Here is a 17,228-nt window from a genome sequence, read left to right as displayed (position 1 = left end):
GTTATGGCCCTTCCCCTTTTTGTGAAGGGTTGTGGTAAAACAGACAGTATTCAGTTTTTTATTGTTCTTTGATTAGTTAGGCTGTCACTTCTATCATTGTGTAACAGATCAATACATATAATTTGTCTCCTAGAAGTGGTATGGTTCTCATTCTTGAGATTCCATTCCTTCCCCCCACCCCCAGTAATTGTAACAATACAATTCACTAGGTGGGATCTAGATTAAGTTTGGCAACTTTGTTTTTATTTCAACTTGTATTTTGTTGGTGTTTTATTGTACTCTATTTAAATTATTACTGTTAGTCACAGCAACATTTGGTGGAAATGTAGGCTACAAATTTAACAAATTGTACTTAGGGACTTCAGTTAGTCATGACTAACTTGATTAACAACAAACTCAAGCGGAACCAGCTTATTCTAGATCCAACTCAACACTATACAGTGGTACCTTGGGTTAAGTACTTAATTCGTTCCAGAGGTCCGTTCTTAACCTGAAACTGTTCTTAACCTGAAGCAACACTTTAGCTAATGGGGCCTCCTGCTGCTGCCGCGCCACCGGAGCACGATTTCTGTTCTCATCCTGAACCAAAGTTCTTAACCTGAAGCGCTATTTCTGGGTTAGCGGAGTCTGTAACCTGAAGTGTATGTAACCCGAGGTACCACTGTATAGTTTGGCCAGTGTGCAGAATTTGAAGCTGTTTTTCCATACTGGGAAGTTTTCGCCAGATCAACAAGCTAACTAATCCATTACTTCCAGAAATGAAATAGAAGTGGTAGTATATTTTGAAACATAATTAAATAATCAAAATCCAGATCAAATATATACATTTTTAATATCTGAAATATTTACATGGTGGAACCATTTATAGGATCCCAATTATTAAGAACAGTTTTTTTCCAGCTGTCTTCTTATAATGCATGTACTCAGTAACTCAGTGTCATGGTTACACCTCCTAAATAGGTCAACCTGTATCCTTCAGGTAAAGAGATATCAGAAGAGCAGTATTTAAAAAAATGAGAATTGTTGCTTCCTGGAAAGTGTTCATCCTGCAATCAAGAAGGCCCATAGCGTACAGTCTTTCTGCTTGTGAAGATTTTAAAAAATGCAGTTTACAGTACATTGTTATTGATACCACATCAGCATATGTATAAAACTCATACAGAGTAAGAGGACAAGAAATATCATCCTCTATCCGACAGACAGCTTACAGTACAAAAAGAAAGTCACAACTGACTTGATGACTTACATAAAAACAAATTTCTCCATTGTTCGAAAGCATATGATTTTAACATTGTAAACTGTTGTGCTCAAGTTACATTTTTAAACCTTTTCTATCCACAAGTTTCCCAAACCTGTCTATGGATTTTATTTTAAATAATTAAAAAAGAATACTTTAGATGTCAGACTTGTATTAGTACGGAAGCTAAAATTAAATAAATTTGTGCACTAGTTATCCTTGATTAAAAACACAACTGAGTATGAAATTCTGTCACCACCGTAACTGAACAAAAGGCCTCATGTAACGAGCAGGAGGAAATTTATCAATGGCTTTACAAGGATGCCTGAGTTGAAGCAAGTCCACCATGTTTTTCTATAAGATTCCTCTAGAAATATTATAAAGTCCAACAAGGGAATGATCCCCTATCCATGCAGATGAAAACTGTGTGCCAACAAAATGACTCCCATCCATTTTTAGAATTTTAAAGTTTATTCTAATATTTTAAAATGGAGAAGGGAAAGAAGAGGTTGGTGTATTTACATAAAATTCAATTATTTTGGTTTGTGGTAAGCACAGATGCTTCTAAAACATGGGTCTTTTTAATATTTACAAGGAACAGTTTAGAAGATGAATATCAAGAGACTGTGTACAGCAGCTGCAGTAGTTTATGAAACAATACCTGTAACTGTACCTGGTGAGTGAAAAACCACCAATGCAGAATTCAGATAATTACAACCAAGGAAGCTGGGGTGAGGGCAGGAGGGAGGGAGAGGGGACCTCAGTGTAACAAGATGGGGAAAAAAATTCACATTTTCTACATTTAAAAAATACAGGTCTCACAAATGTCTCTTGAAGACAGAGAAACTTCAAAGTTCTTCAGTGATGCAGAACAAAAGTTGAAATGGCGCCCCCAAAACAAAAAGGGATTCTTTATTTCACCAGCCCAATTTTTTTGGCTTCTGTTTCATATATTAATAACCTCCACATTTTGACTATAAAAACTTCAGCTTCTTCATCTAGCACCTACACCAAAAAAGAAGAAAATAGGGCATTAAAAACCAGAGGAAAAAGTACATCTGAATACATTTAGTGAAGGTGATTCTCACAGAAGAGCTCTACGTTTACACAAATTAGAAATTCTGGATGTGGCGTGTTTTTCCTTTACTCACCATAGCAACATCATCCAAGATGCTCTGTGGTGAACTATGAGCCATAACCTGAAAAAGAGAGGCATATCAACATTGAGAACACAGCACTTGTATGACTGAAAATTGAACCATGCAAGATTTAGAACTGTTACCCGCATACCAGTAACATTCTAGCTGGTAGCAAACACATGTATCTTCAAATAAAATCCACGAAAAGCAAGCCCGTTGCTTTCAATTTTAAATAAGGTTGATTGCTCCAGGGGAAGCTTCTGAGAATGGAAGCAAGCACTGTGATTTTTACTGTTTTCCCCCTTCCCTCTAGCTCCTTGCACCTTAAAAACCCGTTCCAGAAGATTGGGGGGGGGGGGGGGCTTTTGGAAGAACACGGGAGGTGTTACAGGTATGTAGGAGAAATAGGGAATTTGGGAAACAGCTTCTCTTCCCAATCCATTCACAAAAGCCTCTGCTGATCAAAAACCCTTATTGTGAGTAGAAACACAACTGGATACAACCCTAAATGATTTGAAAGGTGGACCAAAAGGCATTTTTAGTTTCAACCCCCTTGTTCGATTCGTAACAGGTATTTGATTGCATTTGTAAGTGACCGAGGTAAACCAAGAACAGTGAGAAAGGAAAGTTACCACTTGTGTCCTGCCACCTTGGTTAACTCAAAACAAAACCCTCACACTGTTTGCTGTCATGCTGGAGCAGACTGTAGTTCCCAAAATAACTGATGCACAAGCCTGCAGGTTATAGTGTGCAAGTCTAGTATCAGGCTTTTGACCCGTCAGTTTAAAAAACAACAGTTATATATTTATGCATAGAAGGCAACACACTGTCAGTAGTTTACTTTGGGCAAATACTGTGAAATGAAAATGCACAGAGTGGGAGGTGGAGAGAAAGTTACCACTGTACCTACCTGAAGGGTAGATTTGCTTGTCCAGTGTAGCACCACTGAGTTGGGCTTCCTTGTGCCTCCAAGTGGATGAAGGGAGGAGTACCTTTTACAGGAAATAGGCTGACCCCTCTTTAGTTTTGCATACTCACTGAGCATGAACAGTCCAGAAATGAAACTCAGACTAATGTTAACCTATATCCTACAACAAACCTTTAACTGAAAGCCGAAAGAGGTGATGCAGGCTATGAAAGGGTGTGGCCTCGGTGATGCTACACTGGACAAGCAAATCGACTCTTCAGATAGGTACAATGGTGCTATTTCACTTGCTCATGTAGCATCACTGGGTTGGGATGTACAAAAGCCCAACCAACTAGGGTGGATCCCAATGGCAACAACTTACTACTCCAGCCAATGCTGTTTCAGAGGAAGCAAAGGGTGTGAGACAGACATGCTGCCTGAAGTTTGAGCCAGTCAATGCTGTGCTGTGACTCAAAGGGTCTCCCATCCATCTGGACCAGTTGCCCCTCGCAATGTGCTCTAATGCACTCATGTGGTGCTGAGACTGCCATCCTACCCTATAAGGGGGATATTAGCTCCATTGCTGAAGGGAATGTCACACACAGCTGTGGTGTCCTCTAGGCCTGGTCTAGCCTGCTCAGGAGTGTTTGGCCTACTTGGTGGCTTGGGTGCATAGGGGACTTTGACTAGTGATGACAGTACAGTGGTACCTCGGGTTAAGAAATTAATTCGTTCTGGAGGTCATTCTTAACCTGAAACAGTTCTTAACCTGAGGTATCACTTTAGCCATTGGGGCCTCCTGCTGCTGCCGCGCCACCACCGTACGATTTCTGTTCTCATCCTGAAGCAAAGTTCCTAACCTGAGGTACTATTTCTGGGTTAGCGGAGTCTGTAACCTGAAGCGTACACATTTCTAAAAATCCACCTCAGCCAATGACCTCTGTAAGGGCTGAACATTAAAGCCTGCAGAGAGGTAGATCTCACTGTATAACTGCTGCTAAGGAGGGCAATCCAATTATCCCTAAAGTGAGGGTGGGGGGCAAACTTCTTGTGTCTCCTTCTCATAAGCCAGTCTGTGAAGATGAGGGAAAGGAAGTCTAATGTTTATTTTTAGTATTTATACATAGAAAGAACAGTAGAAACAGTGGAATCACAGAAGAAAATTGCTAAGCCGAAATGAAAAGAGTAAAAGGAGCCAGCCTATTTGCTGTAAAAGCTATTCTTGCCTTAGTCCACCAGAGGTGCAAGTAAGCCCAACTGGCAAGCGAAATTATAGCACCAGCCACCTAAAATATGTATTTATGAAGAAGTTTACCTTTGAACAAACAAAGTCAACTAGCGTTGCTTCTTCTTCACCAATATATTCTATTATTTTCTTGTTGATCCATGGTCTAATTCGACGTTCCATTAATGTCTAGAATAGAAAATATTATCATTTTAAATAGTTTCCATATTTTTTTATTTGGACCATACATTGCTTTCACCCCTTGTCACTTATAAAAGGTAAAAGTAAAAGACCCCTGGATGGTGAGGTCCAGTCAAAGGCTGGGGTACAGTGCTCATCTCGCTTCAGGCTGAGGGAGCTGGCATTTGTCCACAGACATCTTTTCAGGTCATGTGAAGAGCATGACTAAACCACTTCTGGTGCAACAGAACACCGTGACGGAAGCCAGAGCGCACGGAAACACTGCTTACCTTCCTGCCACAGCGGTACCTATTTATCTACTTGCACTGGTTTGCTTTTGAACCGCTAGGCTGGCAGAAGCTGGGACAGAGCAACAGGAACTCACCCCATCGCACGGATTCGAACCACCAACCTTCAGCTCAGCAAGCCCAAGAGGCTCAGTGGTTTAAACCACAGCACCACCCACGTCCCTTTGTCACTTATAGCAGCAATACTGTATTAACATTGAAAGAAAATTTCTGCTAGTTCAGACTAAAGGCCTATCTAGTCCTGCAACCTGTTTCCCAGAAAGGCCAACCAGATGCCTCCGGGAAACTAACAAGTAGGACATGAATGAAATAGCCTGTTCCCCAGTGACTGCTACTGAGGAGTTTTGCCTCCAGATCCTGGAGGCAGTATAAAGCTGTTATGCCCAATAGCTATTGAAAGCCTTCTCTATGAATTTGTCTAATCCCATTTCAGCTGGTGGCTATGACCACATCTTGTAATGCAGTGTGTAAAGAAGTACCTATTGTGTTTATGACTACAAGATTTAAATGGGCTTACATCAGTAAATAAACCAAGTAAAGCTTGAATTAATATTAACTACTGGTGCTATTTTTTTAGATTTATCTGCTTCTGGTGTTTAATTATAGCAGAATGAAATAGAAAAAATGTTTGAGGTTGCAACCCTACACACCTGGAAATAAGTCCCAATGAACTCAACGAGACTTACTTCTAAAACAATATGCATTGGACTGCACAGTTAAGATGGCAATTCCTTTATCAAAATTTGCTTTAAATTCCTTCGATTTCAAGGCATGTACAGCATGTAACATGTAGACCAGTTAAAAGACAAAATGTTTATGAACTTAACATTATTCAATTGATAGCTAGCTCTTGCCAAACTTGTAAGCTAGGATCCAAAATAGGACATGGGCAGATGTATCAATACAACAGGTTTTAGTTGTCTCTCTTTGCCTGCAGCAGACCTCATTAAGGAGACAAGTCTGACTGAACAGCAACATGCCTCCTTACTTCTTGCCTGCTATATATTCCATGCTACCACTACTAAATGATCTGATATATAAGTAAATGGCTTGCATCCAGAATTCTCTTTCACTGATGAAAGTACAGATACTCCTGTGAGCAGAAGTGATTTCCTCTCCCCCCCCCCCCCCCCAGCCTCTTGTGTCCTTCATAATGTGTTCCATAGGTTTGGGGGACTTTCCAGAACATTGTGGGATAGCTGTAAGATGAACAAGTATTGTCTCCCATTCCTCCTGCTAGTGGAATCCTTTGCTAGACTGGAAGCCTTTCACAAGCAGAGGGGCACTTAGACACTTAGGATCCAAGGCAATCTTTGCATTTTGGTAGTACATAATAAATAAATAATAATAATAATAATAATAATAATTTATTTCTACCCCGCCCACCTGGCTGGGTTTCAACAGAACATTAAATTAAATTAAATTTAAATGATGTAACATGCCTATGTATAGGGTAGTATTTTTTTTCCTAGTTAAAGATAAGTAGCAGGCATGGGGGCTTGGTTATGTACTGAAATAAGGATTTTCCCACAATGAGGTGCATAAATTTTACCTATACTCAGTGTTGAACCACAAGAGCTGGCAAATTAGTGCAATGCATGTCCTGTAGTTCATACTCAAGATTTTGTAAAAATTGACACTTACTGAATCCACAATAGACCAGTCAAGAGGATAAGCAAAGAGTTCTGGTTTGGCTGTGGGAATTTTCTCAATGAGACTCTTAATGTGCTTGCGCTTCTCCTCAGTATTGACGCTGCCTTTGGAGGAGCCTTTGTCTTCATCACCATAATCCAGGGGCACCAGTTTCCTCTTTCGAGGCATGTCATCACTGTCTTCATCCTCAAACTTATTGAAGACACTGTCCACAGTGAGTTTCTTTCTTTTCACGGCATTGGGCTGGTTAGGACTATTGCAGGCACCTAAAATATAAAAAAAGATTCATTCTAACATATTGAAACACCAATTCAATCTGGAGACTCTTCCAAATTCAGGTAAGAGCTGCACTTTTATAAACAATGGGATATCAACAAAATAATGATAAAAGACTGGGGGGGAGAAAAATCAACCACAGAGCAAAGTGGCTAAGATTAAAGAGTTTATTCTATGCTGCTTCACTCAACTGCTCTGCAATGGATCAATAATAATTATACAATCAAAATGTTCAAAGAAGGGAAGCACAGAATCTGACTTCCTGTCTTTGTGCCCTCCTTCCATAATGGATAGAAACAAGAGAAAAAACTTGCCCAGTTTGAGGCTAAGCCCTATTTTAGGCCTGTACTCCTCTGGCTGCTGCTGATCTGGCGAGTTTTCATGTGGGATGATAATACCACAGGGAGATTCATCCCCAGGAGTGTTAGGAGTTGCATTGCCACTTGCTGAGGAAACAGATGGGGCAGAGCTGATGGGTCGCAAGGTTGGTTTAAGGCAGGGCTTTTGCTCTGGCTCTTCCTCCTCTTCTTCAGGTTCTTCCCTCTTCTCTTCCTTTTCTTGCTTTTCCTCCTCCTCTTCCTCAGATTCTGGCTCCTGTTTGGTTTGTGGCTGTCGACGCCTTTCAGCCTCTTGTTCCATCTATGGAACAAAATTGTGGTCTTAAGCATATTCTTGATCAAATGCACTTATTAGGAGTTAAAACATGCAAAGCAAGCCTGGCTGTCCCCATAAATGGATAATCCTAGTTAATCCGAGGCAGTTTTTTTAAAGCTCGATTTTATTTGGCTTTATAAGTAAGGAATAATCCAGATTAACAATACTATGATACTTATATAAAAAGATCTGAAACAAAAAACTGCTTTCCACATGAACATGGGGATAAACCCAGGACATGTCAACCAACAGTGTCAGTCACAAATCTCTAGCTTACCAATAGTCAACTACATAACATGGTCTACTATTATAAAAATGCTCATTCACCACACTTTGCCAAAAAAGGCATTTCTTACCCTCTGTAGCTCTGCATCTGGATCTGGGTGTCCTTCTGCAAGAAGACGTTGCCGGATTTCTTCTAGTTCTTCCTTTTCCCTTTTCCTATCTCTTTCATCTGCTTCCATTTCTTTTTCCCTATCTCGCAATCGCTTCTGCAGAGCGCTTCCCCTGTAACATGTATTCACTTTTGTTTTAAAGGTCTCGTGGCACTTGTTTCCCACAAATATTTGTCAAAAACAGTACACCATAAGCACCCAATACAGAATATTGACTATAAAGTTTCATGTTTCATTCCCTATATCAGAGAAATAAAATACTCTGTTTGGAGTAGGATTTAGCCATGTACCGTATTTCTCGTCCCACAGGACGCTCCGTCCCATAGGACGCACCTAGTTTTTTTGGGGGGGGGGAAATAAAGGAAATTCCCCCCCCCTTATTTCCCCCCCAAAAGCAGGTCGGGGAAACCGAACCAAGTCGAGAAACAGCTGGGCGGCAGGCTGCTATCCGCAGCATGGGGAGTTATCTGAATATGTTCAGTGCTTTTCATAAAAGAGGCGCATATTTGCTAGGATTTATCTAATGATCACTCTTATTGGTGCTGCATTAAATTTACAAATTTGGGGCTGCCATCTCCATCATTGAACACACAGGTTTCCTTTGTGGCATGGAGCACCTTTGGCTAGCTTAACCTGATTCACCCACTACATGCCCCACATTGGGCAGAAATATCCCTTCATCGCAGTGGGTTCGACTAGATGACCCTTGTGATCCCTTCGAACTCTACAATTCTATTATTCTGAATCACATTGTCTGTAAACCTCTCCTACTCATCACATGTTGGAACACAAGGTTTCCTATGTATGTCTTTTTGATAGGAGTCATGTTGACGAAACCTGAGAACACATTTATCTCATGAACCGCCCTGAGACCTGCAGGTATAGAAGGGTATACAAATTTAATAAATAAATAAAAATCTCCTGCAGTTCACGCTAAGCATACCTGTAGTATTTTGGATCATCTCTGTCATCATCATAATCTTCTAGAAATTCTTTTAGACGCTTAGCTTCTTTTGCCTACAATAGAGTTGAAAACATTTAATTAATTTCAGACAGAAATTAGCTCGTCACCCTTGAAGGAGCAGAAGTTATTCCCTACCAGAAAGTTTCTAGAGTAGCACCTTCCTTTAAGTAGATAGCAAGTCGCTACTAGTTTGCTTTTCCTGCTTCTGAAACGGTATTTCCTCCTCACAAACTACTGAACCCTTTGAAGCCTCAGTTGAGAATGGACTTCCCAGTTCTGAACTAAAGTGTAGAGGCATGAGAGAAGTTAGCCAAGCTTTGCAAAAAGGGACCTGAAATAATCGCTTGGAGTGCAAATCTGCCTCAAGTAGTCTGACAGTTCTGGCTAGGATGCAAGAGAACCAAGTTAATGAGCTCTAAATGCATGAGAGGAATTTGGGCATGCATTTTAGAAAGCAGTTTCCTGTGCCAATCCACTCTTGAAAATAGTCTACAATATAGCTTTTGAAAATGGATGGGTCCTGCTGTTGAAGAAACATGTAAAAATGTCACTAGGCATGCAAACTTAGATCCAGCTTCTGCTCCTGCGCAAGTAGGAGCGGAATCAGGGCTGTTTAGCTGGGGAGTGCAAAGCCCCCGTTTCCCAGGTGAGAGATCTCTGACCCCACTCCTGCTTGCATGGGAGCAGAAGATGGATCAGCTGAGGAGGTGCAGGCTCCATCACACTTTTCCTGTGAGAGATGTGTGGCTACGTTCCCCTCAATGGAGAAGTTTAAAGGAGCACCACCTGGCAAGGCGGAGACAGCCTGACAGCTGCATAAGAGGCAGTGCAGGGGTTCTCAGATGCAGCTGCCGAGCTGCAGAAGCGGGATCATGGCTTGGGAGGAGGGGCTTCCACGCCCCAGGTGAGCAATCCCGCTCCTACTTGCATGCAAGCTGGAGTGGGAGCGGGCATCTCTTAGGTGGGGAGTGGGGGCTTTGTGCTTCCCAACTGAGCAGCCCTGCTCCTGCTCACCAGGGCATTGGGGCCTGCTCAGTTAGGGCCAGGAGCCTTTCTGCCCCACAGCTGAGCAGCAAGCTGGGACAGCTGCATTGTCCCCAGCCCGACAGATGCTGGGCTGAAAGCCCCTCAGCTCCCGCCATGAGAGCTGAGGCAGTTTCTCCCAGTGCCTTGCCAGCTGAGGTCAATGCAGCTTGTTTCAACATTGTGGGTTGTCACCAAACTGTGATGTTCTGCTGGCGATACATTGTGATGTTAAAAACCTAACATCGCCCAGCCCTAGTCACAGCTAGCTTGCCTTGGCGTATGCAAGAAAATGCTTAAGAGTTTTTTTCTCTCAATCTTAAGAGCGCTACCCTAAACATGTTTACCCAGATGCATGTAATACAGAGTTCCATGAAACTTATTCCCTTAGTGTATTTAGGATTATATTCTCAACATTAGGAGTTCTGAGAACCATGCAAAATCCATTCTCCATTTCTGGCAACAAGGTATGAGTTTTTTAAATGACCTCCCATGGGTGCAAACTGACTGTCCAGTTTCTTGCTGCTTATAATGGCAGATTGTTCCAGGCTACTAGCAATACTATAAAACAAATATCTGTTTGGAGTTAATTTACATGAAAGCCAAAAAATTATATAAAAACACAGAGAAGTTTTTTCAAAAGCTTATGTTCTGAAGATTTATGCTGAAGATCGTATGCAGGCAGCCATGTTGGTATGTTAGAAAAAATACTCCGAGTTTCACAAAACTTTTCCGCTGCTTTCAGATTTAAATAAGGAGGGCAGAGAGAAGAAAAATATGCTGATGGCATAGTGAGTAGTCAAAGCCATGTATGACATTATGGCCTTAAGATGGCAATTCAGAAAGCTATTTGCAAACTGATATGTATCCAATGTATCCAATGATAGTCATACTGAGAGTGGACCACTTGAAATTAATGGATACAACAAACTTTGGTCCATTAATTGGAATGGTTGAAGTCTGAGTAGAAAAAAATATAAGCAGCCAGTAGTTATTCAAATCTGTCTGAGAGCAATAAGGAAAACATAGTTGCAGTATTAGTAAAGTTGGAAAATAGTTTTAGATAATGAACTAAGACCTTTTCACTTTGTAAGGAACAAAGTCTGTAAAGCAGCCAAACACTTTTCTTCGCGTAATGCTTAAAAAAAAAATATGGCAACATACAGACTCAGCTATTTTGCAGTAACATTTGTAAGCTACCACTTAAGTCACAAAAATATTATTATTAGTATTACTACTACTACAGGACACCCTTGTATACCAGCAGATATTCTGCCATTTGAGCATCTAATAAAAGCAGTGCAAAAAATAATGAACCCCTTACCATTTCTCTTCGCCTTTCTTCCTCCCTCTCAGCTTCTTTTTCATATTCTCTAGCTTTTTTCCGTTCTCTGATCTCCCAGTTTTTAAGACGCTGAAACAAAATAATCTGTTTACCATTTACTGAACCAGAGAGGAAAAAATCCCATATGTCACTTGAGAGAAGCAAAACCATCCACATTCAATTATATCACCCAGTCTTCTATTTCAATAGAGAGGTTCTGTGAAATGCTCTGAAGCTTGATGGTCAATGCTACAAAATGATTAGAATACAGGTATGGGCAGGAAACATGCTCCACGATAATGGAGTTGGATCTTTAACAACTGTGAACAGACCTCCATTCAGAGAATGGGGCTTTCACTCTGAAAAGAGACAACCTCCTTTCAACAAGTGTCTCCTGAGGGAGCATGGGGTACTGGGGGAGAGGGTCTTCAATGCAGGGCTCTAAAGCCGGTGGGTGGGATGGTAGAATTAATATTCTCACCCCACCCCAAAAACCAGGTGCTTTCCATTTGCAACAGAATCCCTTTGAATCCAACCCCCAGATCAGAAGCAACATCCTCCTATACCTCTTGATAAGCTGCTTCCTTTTCACGGAGCTTCCTTTCCAGTTTGCGCCGCTCATAGGCATCTTCTTCATCCTCTTCCCTATCCCTTTTCTTGTCCTTTTCTCGCTCTCTCTCCCGTTGTTCTCGTTCCCTTTCCCGTTCCCGTTCCCTCTCTCGTTCCCGTTCCCTCTCCCGTTCTCTCTCTCGCTCCCTTTCTCTGTCTCTGCTTTTCTCTCTGTGGACAAATATAATGACAAATGATTATTGCATGTAATTGTCAACATTTAATACTGCTGGTAGTAGAGGTTAGGTCTAACAAAACTAATTCTACTAGATAATTAAAACACCATACAATACAAGGTTTACAAAAGTAGCGATTTTGAGATCACCGAAATTAAGCCCAAACTCAAAACCTCTGTTAAGTTTTTCAAATTAGCCACAACATTGCTTGTGTAGTCATTAGACAAATGACGTTTTGAATAGACACGGTACATCAGTCTGCTGTCTTTACATTGATATACACACACACACAGTGTCTCTCTGTACATTAGTTGTGGCTTTATTCCGTCAGCCAAACCATACAAAAGGGCCTGAGGGACAGGGCACCACGGCTGTCAGCAAATCATACTATTTAATTCATTGCCTCATGGCTTATTGCATGCTGGTCTTCAAAACAGGTTGCATCCATGAATTATTTGTCAAATTTATTAACAAGTATTCATTACACCGCACAATTTACCTAGATCTGCTCCGATCTTTATTTCGGTCTGAGCTTCTTTCGCGGTCTCTGTCTCGATCTCTTTCCCTGTCCCGGTCTCTGTCTTTAGTGCGGTCCCGATCTCTATCCCGTTCTCGTTCACGCTCCCGTTCCTTTTCCTTCTCTCTTTCACGCTCTCTCTCCCTCTCTCTTTCACGTTCCCTTCTTTCTCTTTCACGCTCCCGCTCCCTCTCTCTTTCACGCCGTTCTTTTTCAATTTCTTGTCTCTCTTTCTCCTTTTTGCCTTTTTCCTCCTCCAATTTCTAGAAACCAAGAGGATTTTCAAAGTTAGCATGTAGCTATAGTCGGAGGCCCCACCCCACCACCACGCACAACACCCAAGGCTGGTAGTGAGCATTTCAAGAACACCAATAATTTAACATTTAAATATTTAACAGCTTACTGTCAGCTCATAAGAAAAAAAGTTCTGCAATCGTAAGGCTAGATTTCGTGCAAAAAGCATATATTTAACATAGACTGGCAATCTCCAACCTTGGAAAGAAGGGCAATGCTCACCTCATATGCATATGCTGATAATTACATAGTGCATTGCCATCAATAGTTCACAGAAAACTCCCGAGCCACGAAAGATAGAAAAGAGCTTGAACACAGATGAATTTTTAGCTGGCAAAGTTAAGCCTGCCCATGTAGGCAGATCATTTAGTAGGATGCTGACAGACAAGATTACCTCATACCACAGCCAAACCAAATTCATTCTATGCAAGGATGGGAAGTAAAATCAACTTCAACTGTGTATGTTACTTGAAATGTTTGGAAGGATACATCTTACCAATCACTTTATTCTCCCCAACTTTTTATATTTTTTTGCATTCACTGCTTAAAGTAATGGTTTCTAAGGAACAGGATCCTCAAGAAGGTTGGAAATCGCACATAGACAAGACTAAAAGGTTATACAGTACATTTTTACTGAATTCTATACAAAAGTGCATTTTTAAAATTCAAAAAGTCATGCCTATTACCAAAACTCCCATGAAGACAATAGAAAAATAAAATCTCATTAAAATGATAGATAAATCCATCCTTGGAAGCAATTGGTGTGTGTTAACTTACAGATGCTGTGCTAGGACATGGACCGCCAACACTGGATTAACCTTGCCTACAAGCTATATTTCTGGGAGGAAGAGCAAGTACATGGTTCACAAGTAAACCAAAAAAAGGAAGGGAAAAAAACATAAGCCAAATATCAGCCTGAGGGGTGCCAAAATATTAAGGGCATGATCCTTCCACATCCAAGTGTTGTGCCTGAAGAGATCAACGTAGGGCTTAACAGAGCCCATTTCTCACGCCTTCTCTCCTTAGCACACATGCGCAATCAGTGCACCATACCATTTCAGCCAATAAGAGGCTCTTGCATCGCTACTCAGCCCCCTCTTGTCACTTGGTGGAAGGAGCATGAGCCGTTCCTTCACCAAGTGGCAAGAGGAGGAGGGTGTAAGAGAACTGCACAAGCCTCTTATTTTCAGCCTGGTTCATTGCCTGCATGTATGCTAAGGAGAAAGTAACAGAGCACCATTATTCCTTACAGGATCCGTCTGTGCATGGGTGCAGCATGAGTGAGGAAGGATGACACCCTAAATATGTTGTATGCAGTTGATGCAAGGGGGAAGAGCAAAATCGCCCCATTTGGCACCGTGTTTACCACCGCTGAAATAATTTATAAACTGGAACAATAAAGTGTGCATATATTTCTCTCTTTCAACAAAGAATTTAAGACAACTTTAAAAACAATCTTACCTGTCAGACAGTCTTCTCATGTGCGCTCACGGACCAGAGAACCAAAACAAAGTCACAGTAATAAAACTAATAAACAAAAGGTCAATATATCTAACCACCACACTAAATGGCATCAAAAGTGAAATATAGGGAGGATGGTGTTAGATACATTGAACTCACAAAAGAAAAGGGTATTTGAGAATGGTAGAGAACAGCCATAATGGAGGAGGAAAAGGTGAAAGTGTACAGAATGTGGCAACCTACTTTCTAAGTGAAATGCTCTCATACAATATAATTTCATTTAGTGTATTAAGGTTATGCTAGCTATATTAACTTTCAAAAGCAGAACTTACCTCAAATTTCGTATACTTTTATAGAAAAGTTTATATACTGAAATGATCGATACTTACAGATTATTTTAGTTGTTCCAATAACAATGTCTTTGGTTAAGTTCCGGGATTCCCCCGCAAAAATTTCTTTTGTACTAAAAATTTGCATTGACTTTGGGCATCTTAAAGGCTTTTATTTCAAGCTTCTCTTTTCTTAAAAGCCAAATCAGCACTGCTGTTTCGTATTGAAAATTTAAGTAATAGGCTGCTTCCAAGTGAACAAAAGGATGTTTTATAGGAAATGGGGGGTGAAAAGGATTCAGGATATGCTAATAAAGTAAGGAGCAAAGAAGGTAGGTAGAAAAAAAAAACGTAAAATCTTACCTTCGGTTCTCTTCAGACTCATCTGTGCTGTAAATGGACACCCCCTGCAATGCTGATACCCTAACAGTCCGATTGTTTGTAAATTCTAACCAAAAAACATGCAAAGGTTCACTGTGCTCATTAGCCAGCCCCTTTTTGAACATCCCACCCAATATATGAAATGGCCATTTTGTATTAGATTTAGTTCCATCTATTAGAAAAGGTTAATTCAAAATATTCCCCCAATAGGATAGATCAAAGGCAGCAAAATGCCCGATTGCTTCTGAAACAGTGAAGCATATTTTGATTTTGTTTTAACCACATTATTTCTTTACATTTCAGAGGTATGTTGGGGCTTGGAAATAAGACGATGTTTCACCACTGAACAGTTTCATACATCTTCTGGAACAATTATCCTCAGGTTCTCATTCCAAAGTTATACTACAATATGTTGCATTGCCAGCAATGTACATCCATTTTTTGCTTTAAAGTAAGTGTGATCCTGTAACCAGAGTACTTTTTACCCGTTTTGTAAATTCACACCATGGTACCAATATTAGCAAACTACAAGCACTCATTTCAGGGATAAATACTTCACTGAGCGTGCAGTACTCCAGCCTTGGTGGGCAGTTCATATTCCCTTAGAAGCTAACATCAAGAGACAGTGCATGCATAGCTTGAATTTCACCCCCCCTTAAACCACCCTTCCCAACCGGAACACATTCACAAATTCACATTACAGAAACTTCTGTAGGTGGGAACCCTGAGGTAGGATTTGCTGTGTAAACACATTTCCAAGCCAGTTACCCCTTTGCATATTTTTCTGAGGGGGCATCCATAAATAATAAAAAAAAACAGAAGCTCATACTTACATCCTATTCCATGTTACTTTCCAAGCTGTGTTTTTCATCTTGCATTAGTCACCATATGATCTCTATCATAATGGTGGGGGTCAATGAATAGATTAGCTTAATGGGAATTTACAGTTCTTCCATGCATCTAAATTTTGGTCAAGTCTGATAACCACTAACCTAATTTAATTTCACCCCCATTCTCAACTCAGAGCTATTAAATTAAATCTCAAGTTTAAATTAAGCAGTAGAGCTCAGTAAAACAGAGTTTGAATTATGTCTTACAACTGCTTGAATGCTGTGGGGGCCAGAATGTTTTACGCAGCAGCCCAGACTAATTATTGGGTCTTATGTAAATGGTTTTAGCTGCTTTGGGTTAATTTTAAGAAAAGTGGGGTAGAAGTGTTTGATTTTTTTTAATGTATTCACACTGAGGAGACTGCAAGGTAGTCATTAGAAAATAAAAAGGACAAAATAAGACGATTTAAGTAGGATTTTGTCCTTAGTGGCTTTTTAGACACACATTATGCCTACTATATGTGATATGGTCATGTGCTTTTAAATTTTCTAAAGGGGGAGGGAAACTGGATTTTGCAAAAAAAACCTAATTTTGTATAAGGTACAAAAACAAGTATACTACCTTGTGCGTATCTCTGAATTTACTGATCTCTCGGGATATCAGGTCCCTTTTATCTTCTTCCATTTCAATAGCATTTATATCCTCCTGTAAGAGAGAAAGGGGGGCAGAACAGGAGACAGAATATTAAAACCCATCTGCACAGAAACAGGAGAACCAAAAGAAAAGCTGAAGGTTAGATGTTTTGTACCAGTCTTGTAAGAGATAAATAAAGGCCTTCTGCAGTACCAAACCTCACAGTCTGATGTTAAATGAATGAAAAAAAAAATTAGATGGACACGAGTCACAAATCTGGTAACTAGCAGTAAACATAGTCATTGTCAAAGCCTACAATGTAACGAACCTTGGTGATGAGTGGATAGGGTATCAGTGGGGCCACTGGAAATCTGCGGAAAATCTGCGGAAAAATCCACGGAGATTTCTTTTTTAAAAAATAGATTGCACACTACTCTGGAAAAAAAACAATGTTCTGTATGTTTGCAGAATAAGCAATATTGCATTGCTGTGACCGTAGGTCTGACTCAACAAAGTTACAGAAGAACCTCGCTAATTCTCTGTTTACTGATCTACTTCTCGGCAAAGGTTTGCTGGGTGCCACCTCACCCTGGCATGTCTCCATTTAAAATTGCAGAACATTAACATTCTAGGAAATCTTGCAAGCTAAGCTACGCTTGTTAAAAGTGGCCTTTTGTGGTACTATTAGAAGCCTCGTTTTGTTTCTTACTCG

The 17,228-nt window shown here is 40.5% G+C and overlaps 1 protein-coding gene across 5 annotated transcripts in view; it reads right to left on the bottom strand.

Moving 5' to 3' along the window:
* Window positions 1-813: 813 nt before the first annotated feature.
* Window positions 814-17,228, bottom strand: part of RBM25 (RNA binding motif protein 25) — a 33,732-nt gene continuing 17,317 nt past the window's right edge. For 3 of the 5 annotated variants that reach the window (XM_083398426.1, XM_083398427.1, XM_083398425.1), the window contains exons 8-19: window positions 16,845-16,898; window positions 16,505-16,588; window positions 12,570-12,850; window positions 11,852-12,065; window positions 11,286-11,375; window positions 8,918-8,991; window positions 7,936-8,086; window positions 7,240-7,564; window positions 6,641-6,915; window positions 4,599-4,697; window positions 2,389-2,436; window positions 814-2,242 (exon numbers count right to left, since the gene is read on the bottom strand). In XM_083398426.1, the coding sequence (XP_083254552.1) occupies window positions 2,150-2,242; window positions 2,389-2,436; window positions 4,599-4,697; window positions 6,641-6,915; window positions 7,240-7,564; window positions 7,936-8,086; window positions 8,918-8,991; window positions 11,286-11,375; window positions 11,852-12,065; window positions 12,570-12,850; window positions 16,505-16,588; window positions 16,845-16,898 (1,788 nt within the window). In that variant the 3' untranslated portion in view covers window positions 814-2,149. The remainder of the gene's footprint in view (window positions 2,243-2,388; window positions 2,437-4,598; window positions 4,698-6,640; window positions 6,916-7,239; window positions 7,565-7,935; window positions 8,087-8,917; window positions 8,992-11,285; window positions 11,376-11,851; window positions 12,066-12,569; window positions 12,851-16,504; window positions 16,589-16,844; window positions 16,899-17,228) is intronic. The other 2 variants (XM_083398429.1, XM_083398428.1) reach the window with 1 other exon arrangement.

The sequence above is a fragment of the Podarcis tiliguerta genome, assembly GCF_965153285.1.
Source record: "Podarcis tiliguerta genome assembly, chromosome: 1".
Classification (NCBI taxonomy): Eukaryota; Metazoa; Chordata; class Lepidosauria; order Squamata; family Lacertidae; genus Podarcis; species Podarcis tiliguerta.
This window is presented reverse-complemented; position numbering and strand designations above follow the sequence as displayed.